A 10,392-nucleotide genomic window follows, 5' to 3' on the forward strand; every position below is an offset into this window, starting at 1 on the left:
CGCGGCCCCGCCTCGCTTTCATCCGGCGCGCTCATGAATAATTCAGTAGCCCAGCCCTCCGCAGCCAATCAGAGAGCGGCACCGCGCGGCTCGCGGGCACCGACCCCGGCCTTGGCACCGGGAAATCCAGCCGGGAAAATCAGCAGGGAAAGCCGCTTCCAGGGCCGGCGCAGCGCCCTCCTCCAGCCCCGGAGCTGCCGGCCTGTCGTGACAAAGAAACAGAAAGACTTTTCGGAAAGTCGGAGCCCTCGCCGGAGAGAGGGACACAACGGCTGCTCTTGCTGCTGCAGCAGCCAGCCCGTGTCCTGCGGCAGGAAACAACAGCTGAGCGAGCAATCTGCACCTATGCAGCGTGCAACGGCAGCCCAGGGTCTGCCGACCTCTCTGCATCCACGTAAAAGCTCGGAATTAACTCTGACAAGGAGTCAGTGTTTCACCCGCGCTTCCAAAAGTGATGTTTTTTCAATTAAAGTATTTATTTCTGTCGTCTTCTTGCAACACCCAGCCGATGTGCATCGCAGGCCAAGGTGGAGCAGTGGTATCAGTCTGCATCGTGCTCCCATCCTGGTAAAGGCACTGTCAGATGTTGTGGTGCTGAGCAAGGCAGCCACAGTTTCTCAATCCTCCCTGCACTTGGTTATTAAATTGTAATTGTCTTTTGCTGAATCAGGGAGTCTCTGCCCCAGCGAAACTCACTGGGTGGCTCTCGTAGAGTTCATCGATACAATTCCACCTTGGCATAAGGAGGTGAGACTGATTGAAATCAACAGGAGTGAGTTTGACCTAATTCCAGGACAAACATGAGCCCTGTGGGTCAGGCTGGAGCTCTCCTGGCTGCGCCCGTTCTTAGAAACTCCCTTCCCACTGCCTTTAATCTGTAAAACAGTCTGGGACAGTGCTGAGGGCAGGTGGAACTGCCAACCCCGGCTTTGAAGAGGACTATGGGAGCCAAAGCGGGGCTGGAAGGAGGAAGAGGAAGGGGAGGGAGTGTGGGAGGAGCCGTCAGACCCTCACCTCAGCAGAGCCCCGCCGACTTCCAGCATCTGATAAGTGCGGGGTGTGTGTATGTGAAACCGGACCAGGCTGGCAGCAGAGCCCTGCCACCTTGGGCTACGATACCTCTGACCACGCAGGAGAAAGAGTGGTGTGCCGACAGGAACTGCAGGCGGATGTAGGGACACCTCCAGGCTCTGAGTCACGCTGCCCTGCCAGGGAACAGGGCAGCAGCTGGATCCAAACACACACGGGCGTAGGAGCAGGGTTGTGTGACCTTGAGCAGGCGCTCACCAGCTGCTGCTACTGAGCTTCCAGTAGCCTCCACAGAGTCTCCCTGTGCATAACTTAACATTTCTAGGGGAATTAAGGACCACAATGAGGAGCTTGCATTGTTGGAAAAAGATTTTTTTATTGCTTAGCCTTCTCCACATCTCCAAAAGGAATTAAAAAAATAGCAAATAAAACACATCTAAACCAGTTGCTCTTACAGTTCTGAAAATCTTGACACCAAACACAGCCATGCTCAGCTCACTTCCATCCACTGAGCAGACCTTCTGGCACCTGGCACTTTTTGCATAGACGCTAAAGCAAATTTGGTACCAAGATATCCTGGTGGAAAGCAATGATATCCTTGGTTTGGAGGACAACAGCCACAGGACTGGAAGGCTCATTAGGAATTTGCAGCTTTTTTCTTTACTGAGGGATCTCTCACTTGCAAGAGAAATAACAAGGATCCACAGCCAGGAAAGAGGATGTTGGGCTGAAACAGAGAGGCTGCAGTTCAGCCCTGGTGAGACTATCAGAGACAGTGTGCTGACAGTGCTGGTCAAACTTTAACATGCTTTAGCACAGCTGCTGCAGCACGAGGCTGAGGTGCCATCTGCAATGCTCTGGGGCTTTCTGTGACCTCTGCCTGATGAAATTGTGTTAAAGGCACACTTTCCTGCTCTCGAGTGTCTGGAAACTTTACTCCAGGTGACTGAGTTTATGGCCATGCCTTTTTCAGATCAGAATCTGATCTGCTGGTCATTGGCAGAGCTGAATGACAGAGGCTCAGGACACCACCACTGATCAGCTTATTCTGTCCCCAGCTGACCTCAGTGACACTCCATTCAACACACAGTGCTTCTTAACATGTGACAAGGATCACCAGGTAAGGTGTTTGCTAATGGTCCACAGGTCAGTGAAAGATGACAAAAAAGGCAGACTGGTGGTCCACAAGGTGAAAAAGCTGGAGAACCAGCGGCTTCAAGAACAAAGACTCCAGTCCAGAAATGCCCAGCTAAGCCATACCCACTTGTTTGCTGTAAATCATGCTATTATGCCTGAGCCATCTGGGCAAGTGAAGTCTGTTACAGACATAAAGTGGTCAACTACCCAAGGTTCCAGGTTCTATTTTCTGTAATATTTGATTGATCAGGACAACAAATCCTGAGCAGAGCTCTTCCCTTCATCCCATACCATTCCTGCAAGTGACAGCAGCTTCAGTGACTAACATCAACAGGCAACTTGAATTCCTTCAGTGAATAGAAGGTGATTTCTCCGTGATCCACCAGTGCGAAGACCAGCGGGACGTCCCCGCTCAGGTACGTCACCTGCTTCAGAGCCCGCAGGGACGGGATCTGCTCGTCAAAGCTGCAGGGAGGAAAAAAACATCCTGTTTGTTCTCAAAGCAAGAGGAACACAGAGGCAAAGCTGTCTCCTGGCCAGCCATCACAACAGCTCCCTTTGGCCTGAGGAGCTGGTAGTGATCCTCCACACCCCTTCCAGTCGAAGCAGGAGGCTGCCAGCCCTGAGAGTGAATACGCAGCATGCCGGGAACTGGGAGCTGTCGAATCCTTTGCCAAAAAAACAAGGGCAACTGCACCCTGCTCCCCACTGTGCCTATCAGATGTGGCTCACAGGGATACTGGCACATTGCCAGCCCAGTGCAATCGTAATACCTCTGTGCTGGGAAGATCTTTAGGTTGCTGGGATCAACATCTGACCTGCTTTTCCCTCCTTTTAATTCTATGGAGTCTGTTTGCTCATCAATGAAAGTATTCTTTGCAACAAGGATCATCCTACTGCTCATGATCCACCTTAGTAAAACTGCATTAACAACTGCATTAACAACAAGAGAGCATGGGTACAGGTTTAATGTAGGAAAATGAGAAAAGGTAGACACTGAACTTTGTACCTGGATATGGAGTTTAAGTATCAGGTTCTGGATTCAGCAAGAAACAGGACACCTACCCTCTGTTCATACTGATCTTAAAGTTACACTTAACAAAGATCAAAATACTGAAGCCATAGCCCAGAGCCTGTAGCAAGCTCTAGGGAGGTTCATCTCTGCAGAAATCCATAGGGATCTGCACTGACTGAGGATTCAGGGGCCATACAGCACCCTTGAAACTCAGCTCTACCTGAGTTTCACAAGCATTGCATAAAAACAGCTGTGGCTTCTTATTCCTGACTCCCAGTAATACTCAGACATGAGCAGCAACCAGATGACCAAACAGTGTGAGCTGAGTGCAAGGGCTGGGGGAATTGTCAGCCACAGCCTCCAACAAAGGAGGAACTGAAAGAAAAAAAAATTCTAGGCAGGACCACTCTCCAGGGAGGCACTCTGATGATCTGTAAAGCTCACAAGGTGCTGGCTCATTTACAGATCATTAGGACTTCATTTCCACAACAGCAACTGCAATGTGCCAGAAAACAGCGTAAGATTCTCGGGTACCTCCGAACACACATCCTGACATATGGCTTCCCAGGGTTTGTCTTCTTAAACCTGGACACAGCATCTGCTTGATACACATTGAAGTCTATCTTCATGGCCTCTGGGTCCTCCTGCAGCCTGCAGAAAAGAACACACCCACATAAGCATGGGATAGAAACACTGTAGGGTACTCATACAGCAGAGCAAAGAGGCAGAAGAAACTCCTGAGCCCTGACTAGTCTGGACCCTTTGAAAGGCTTCACTCCTCAAAGGACTGACCCTGCAACTGTTCTAATTACTTTCCAGAGCTCTCCTGCAGACAGACCCGAGCAAGATCCTACCCTACATCTGCCCCACTCCCTTCTCTGCAGAGCCCCTTGCAAGAAGCAGCACTAACAGAGACGGGAGCAAAGCACTGCAGGGACTGCACACAAGCACTGCTCAGACTCTGAGGCAGGTGCAGAACCAAAGTCCCAAAGCCAGGGTTTTATATCCACCACAGCTGGGATGGCAGCACATTCCAGGGATGAGGCACAGGTGAAACCAAACCAAACCTCTGAGGGAGATTACCAGGCTTGGGTGCAGAGGGGAAATAGCAGGATAAGAGAGCAACCCTGCTGTTTTAATTGGCCTGGAAAGCCCTGGATCTCTTGCTGCAGGACCTGGTACTTCATGGAAATGTCAGCCCCTCACTACAGATGCAAGGGGGCCATGGAGCAGAGCACTGGATTCTCTTGCCACCCTGGATATCAGGCAGCTCCCAAACTGCCACTGTGAGTGTCTCATAGACCTCACAAGCAGGGACGGTCACAAGATACCCCTGCTCCCAAACAGCCACGAGCTGACTGGCTGGATACTAACCGGGAGGCTCCATCCAGGATGTGGGAGGGCTGCAGCACACTGATCTGCTGGAGCAGCGCAGCTGGAGGGACAAGGAACAGGAAAGGATCAGACCAGCAATTTCCCTCCCAGGGCACTCCAAGCACTCCACCACCACCCACGAGCCTTCCTCCCCCGACAATGGCTGGCAGCACCACAGTCACCACTGGCTACTTCAAAGGCCTCAACTTCCTCATCTCCTCCCAGCACACAGCCCAGAACACCCTGCAGTTGCTTTGCATCTTGCTGGCCCTGATTGCACATGCCTAACAGCCTAGCAGGAAGGACTGCAATACAGCAGGACATGGGGAATGGATTAGAGGACCTCCCAAGGCCCTGTTTATCCTGGCACTTGAGCAGGCTATAGAAAGATTCTCCTGCTCAAAGCACTGTCCCCTAAACTGATGTTCAGCTTCTCCATGTCATCCCTTTTGCTGCTGCATACCAGGCACCATTTCAGAGAGCTGGGGAGGGGGAATGGTCCCTGCCAAGTTCCCACAGCCACTACCTGACGAGGTAGCTTCATCTGGCCGCAGAAGTGGCGTGACAGCTTGGTCCCAGAGATGTGATGGTCGTTTCCAAACCCTCTGCTGTCTCCTCTGCTCCAAAAGGGCTTTGTACTCCTGCCAGTTGGAGCAGCGCCTCACCTCCTGGTCGGCATTGACGCTGCTCTTATACCTGCTCTCCCTCTCCCGCTGCCTCCTCTCCTTCCGGGTCAGCTTCTCCTGTTTCTGGTTGATGCGTGTGCACCAGGAAACTGCATCAACCTCCCTCCCTGGCACGTTCTCTGGCAGGAGCCTGCTGTCAGGGGAGGGCAGGTGTGTGCACGGCTGGTCTGGGGCCACGTTTGGAAAGGTGATGGTGCTAAAATCCCAGCGGGGTGCACGGGTGCCACTGCTGCTCTCCTTGTGGTCTTCAGCCTGGCTCCTGGAGGGACTCAGAGAGTTCTTTTGTCCTGTATCAAGAGGAACTGGGTTTGACTCCTGCTCTGCACTGCCAGCATCTGATTCCTTTGGCTGTACTGACAAGGGCTTTTCATCCATGGGAAGGCACATGGAGTCTCCACAGTCATCTCCATCTTTGCTGGAGGTCCCTTCAGCTCCTGGAAGGTCCTCAGATACCTTATGTTTCTTTTCATGTGACCTAAAGACAGAAACAGCAGCATAAAAGACAGGGGGAGCATGTGGTGGAACTTGATTTCCTTTGAATCCTGCCCCCTCCCTGCTAACAGGAAAAATACAGCCTGCCAAGCCTTAAGGAAGAACAGAAAAGGTGACAGGAACCCCCAGGCAGGTCTGCAAACCCTTGCAACAACCTCTTGGCTTGTGTGACAAATGAGAAGGGAGAAAAGCAGGCCAAAATGAAGCAGTGAATACCAAAGGCAGAATAAACTTTTCCAAAGTCCTACATGAGGTTTGACTTTGAGGCCCAAGAGAATCCCAGCCTTGATTTGTATAGACACATGTTTCCAACCTGCCATGCAGCCTCCAAGCTCCACTGACCAAAACACCTCCATGCAAACATGATGGACATCAGCCAAAGCAGCACAGGCCAGGCAGAAACCTGCCTGCCAGCACCTCTTACTGGTATGAGAGTCAATCCCTGGTTCCAGAGAAGATGGGGCAATTCTTAGACCAGCAGTTTAATCTCCCAATTCCTACAATTTCACAACTCCCCGGGCACTGATTTACTGTTAACAGGGACTCGTGGCCCAGCCTCTCCTCCCCATTTCTGAAAGGCTGACGCCACCTCCTGGGAGCTGCCAGAATTATTAGCAAAATTACTAAATCTGCCAGTTTCTGTTGACATTTTGGCAACATCTAGAGGCCACATGCAAACCCCAGGTGCTCTCTGCTGTAGAGTCCTGGCATGTAAGTTGGACTGAGGAGGTGGATAAGTGCAAGATGTGAATGGGGTATCTGTGCTCCCACTACAAAAGAGCAAGAGGAGACACCTGACCCATGTTTCTTTTGCACTGACCTCTCTACTCTTCTGTTTTGGCACCTCAGCACCCCAGCTGTGGGGCTCAGGAGCAGTTTGCCCCTCTTAGCCCTGGATGAAGCACACGTGTGACAAAAGGGAACACTGCAAAGTGCCCAGGAAAAGCACTCCACTGCTTGGGGACAGCCAAGAGCAATTGCGCCACATAAGATCACCCACAGCACAAGGGCCTGGGGACACTGCAGCAAATCAGCTGTTCCTGAGCCAGCATGGCCTGGGAGAGGATGGGAGAAGGCTTTGGGCCACTTCCTTACCGGGGGCTGGAACTCCTCCTCCTTTTGCGATGGTGTTTCCCAGAGCTCTTGCAGTGACTTTCCAAGTTCAGTTGCCTCTCGTAGGGAGACGGGACAGTGCTGAAAGGAGAGACCAACACAGAGGCTGAGAGCAGGGTGAGGTAGTGGAACTAGCCTTCTGCTCAGTCCCCAGAATACAGAAACAAAAGGCACAGAAAATCCCCAAGAAGGACCAGGATGGTCCTCAGTTCATGCCCCATTTCATGTTCCCAATCACCTCCTCAAGAGGGAGGAGCAAGGAAGGGTAGAGTGCCACTTTTAGCCTTTAATCCTCCCAAGAGATGGAATGCAGGGCCAAAGTCCTCTTCTCTGCTGTTCCCTGGGGCCAGGCAGTGGGCACAGGGCCTTCAGAAAGGAGAAAGCAGTGGGGAAAGGAAAAGTTGGTTACCTGGGGTCGAATCTCAGTACAATATAACCCAGTTGCTTCAAGTGGCTGAACACCTTAGAGCAAAGGAAAGCAAGAGGGTTAAATGACAACCCTAAACCCAAACTATTTACTTCAGTTTCTCCACAACTGAGTGAACAGTGTGGCACTGGCAGCAGAGAAAACGCCAGGGTTAGGGTCCAAAGCAAAAGTGGGGAAACAGGATGAAGGTGAGTGGGAACAACTGTGAATGACGTCCCTCCCCTCCCTCACTGTCCTACTCTGCTTCCAGTCACTGGAAGAGGCTGTGTGGCAGAGGCTGGGCTCTGCTTTCACCCTCCCTGCAACAGCAGATCCCAACACACCTGGTAATGTGACAGGGTCATTGTCTCCTGGCACAGCAGGGTCTCGTAGGCTTCCTGGATTGACATGGGCAGATCCCTGAAAAAGAGCTGGACAGAGCCCTGCAGGGCAAAAGCTTGGTGTGAGAGAACCACAGGGAACAAATCTATGCAAGCTCACACCAGTCTCTTCCCACTGGTCCTGACAGCTGGTCCCAGCACCCTCCCTGACATGATATCCATCTCTCCCCATTTGCCAACCTGGATTATTTACAGTCCCTCTCCCATGCCCAGCTCCTCCATGCCCTGGGTTTATCAACCAGGTAAGAAGTTCCCATCCCCAACTCTCAGCTCCTGCTCCAGTGCTGCATCTGTTTGGAGGATGCAGCTGGGACCAAAATGCTCAGCTGATAAAATAATCATTGTTTTGAGATATAATTTAACTTTGATGATCTCAGCGATTCAGGACACAGCACAATCACAAAAATATTTATGACCTGCACAGCTGAGAGAGCTGAAGCAGAGGAATTGGAGGCATCCTTACATGCCATCAGTTGGTGCCTCCTTGGAAGCATTTACTGCAGCCCGAGAGATCCCATAGGTAGCTTCCCCAGGGAAGAGGTGAAACAGGAAAACCGACCTCCAGGAGGCAGCTTTAGGTTACGCCTCTTTTTTCTCCCCTTTTTTGTTTTATAAACTGTGTTACTCATAAAGAAAACTAAACACTAGGAACCACACCTTTCCCATGGGATGGGCTGATGGCATCTGACTGATCTTTTATGCTTTTGGGGAGAGATTCTATAGTCAGCAACTCACTAAAGTATTGTCATCAGTTTGTTTACAAACTGTTCATCAAAATGCCAGAGGTAAAAAAGCCTGACCTTTGCTGTTAGGATTTAAGGGATGGCATCAGATGCCCATAACCTCTTTCAGTTTTGCTAAGGGATAAAAGTTCCCCTTTATATCAATGCACCTATTCTACTGATAAAAGGCTTTGGTGGAGAGACAAAAAAAAACACTCTTCACAGCAAAGAAATCCAAGTGAACCCTAAGCAGTATTTCTGCAGGCAGAGGAGCACTGAACACAGCCTGGTCTCACTCCTCTGTCTGCCACACGTAAATTTCTTTCTGCCATATTTAAATTTCTCTCTGCCATATTTAAATTTCTCTCTGCCATATAAACTGGGAAAAAAATCCCAAGCAGCAGCCCCAAAGACCTCTTAAGTGAGTTAAACATGACAGCAGCTGAATAAACTGGCCACTGATCCAACTACACTGCCAGTGACACAGAGGCTGCTCCAGAGTACAAGGGATGAACCCATGAAAACATGCTAAAAAGGGACAATTCCTTGAGAACCAGGTGTTTATCAGCTGCTACAGCTCCTGCAATCACTCAGTAAGGACCCAATGCCCCCATCCTACTTACACACTCCAGCAGGTACAGAGCTTCCTCAGGCAGCAAGCACTGTTTGCCTCGCTCCGAGAACCCCATGGTGTGCCAGAACTTCCCCTGGAACAGAAGCACAAATCCCTGATGGGCTCTGGCTGTTTCCTGCTGACAACCAGGCTCCCTCCCATTTCAAGAAGCAAATTAAGGAATCTGTGAGGCAGCAGGAGGTGATGGCACTGAGTACACTCTGTAGCAACTCACCGCAGGGGACAGCAGCTCCACGATGCCCTGTCCTGGCTTCCACTCAGCTTTTACCTGATTCCCCCTGAGAAGGTTAAAGATTAGTTTGTTACCACTGGTATGTCCTACAATCAGCTCCTAGTGTAGCAACACAAGGAGCTCAGGAAGGTGTCAAAAGGCAGCAAATTTACAGGTGGCATTTTTACAGGGTAAGATGTCAGAAAGACATCATCCCCTGGATGAGGCAGCACCAGCTGAATGGTTTATTATCACCAACTAGTTAAAAGTGCCTTCAGTCAGCACCAGAGATGCATGTCCATAGGCTACAGCAGCCTGCTGGAGATGCATTGCCTAAGCCAGGATATATGGATACTGAGGCCTTGGCACAGGTTGCCCAGAGAAGCTGTGGCTGCCCCATCCCTGGATGTGACCAAGGCCAGGTTGGACGGGGCTTGGAGCAACCTGGGATAGTGGAAGGTGTCCCTGCCCATGGCAGGGGGTGGAACAAGATGATTTTTAAGGTCCCTTCCAACCCAAACCATTCTGTGATTCTGTATCATACAATCGTTCAGCTGCTGCCAAGACACACTCAAATTGCTGTATCCCACCCACAGGGAAAAATCAATAGCTGCAGGCCAAACAGAGAAAGTGTGTGTTGAGAGGCAGTGTGTGAACATCTCCCAAGGAGTGATAAGCTCCAGAGACTGGCAGGGTTGTTGAAACCACCAAAACTGATAAACCAGGGGCACTGAGAGCCAGACAAATCAGCACAGGGCCACAAGGAGCATCAAAAATGTGCTCTGTAACTCGGACTATGCCCAAGAGGACAGTGGCTGCTGTCTGCAAAGACCTACAGGATTATACACACACCTGTGAAAAACAGAAGCCCCTTGAGGGACTTTCTAAACAGCCACAGGTGTGCCAGCGTGTCCCTCTGCTGCTGCAGGAAGAGCCAGGCTGTGTCCCCTGCTGCTGCTTTTCCAGACGGGGAAAGTTGTGTGCAGGTGAACTTAGAGGGGACTTACTGTGCTAACTAACACCTCCCTGCTACGACAACTCGATCCTACCGATAATAACCCGTGAGCTGAGCTCTGCTCCCCCCCGCATCCCTCCTCCCGGGGACCAAGCCATGCCCAGCCCCAGGGCCGGACTTACGGCCGCTCCACGCGCTCCTCGGACAGGATCCGCCA

At 51.1% G+C, this 10,392-nt stretch overlaps 1 protein-coding gene across 1 annotated transcript; it reads right to left on the reverse strand.

The window, feature by feature from the left end:
- Positions 1 to 1,391: 1,391 nt before the first annotated feature.
- Positions 1,392 to 10,386, reverse strand: TSEN54 (tRNA splicing endonuclease subunit 54). The gene is made up of 10 exons (XM_029960135.1): positions 10,358 to 10,386; positions 9,224 to 9,287; positions 8,999 to 9,082; positions 7,597 to 7,695; positions 7,256 to 7,308; positions 6,829 to 6,927; positions 5,082 to 5,716; positions 4,556 to 4,616; positions 3,716 to 3,832; positions 1,392 to 2,631 (listed from the first exon to the last, which is right to left on the reverse strand). Exons 3-10 carry the CDS (start codon positions 9,062 to 9,064, stop codon positions 2,481 to 2,483), a joined length of 1,281 nt encoding a protein of 426 aa, XP_029815995.1. The 5' UTR covers positions 9,065 to 9,082; positions 9,224 to 9,287; positions 10,358 to 10,386; the 3' UTR covers positions 1,392 to 2,480.
- Between the last annotated feature and the right edge of the window lie 6 nt (positions 10,387 to 10,392).

Source organism: Manacus vitellinus, unplaced genomic scaffold, assembly GCF_001715985.3.
Source record: "Manacus vitellinus isolate BGI_N305 unplaced genomic scaffold, ASM171598v3 scaffold_24_pilon, whole genome shotgun sequence".
Classification (NCBI taxonomy): Eukaryota; Metazoa; Chordata; class Aves; order Passeriformes; family Pipridae; genus Manacus; species Manacus vitellinus.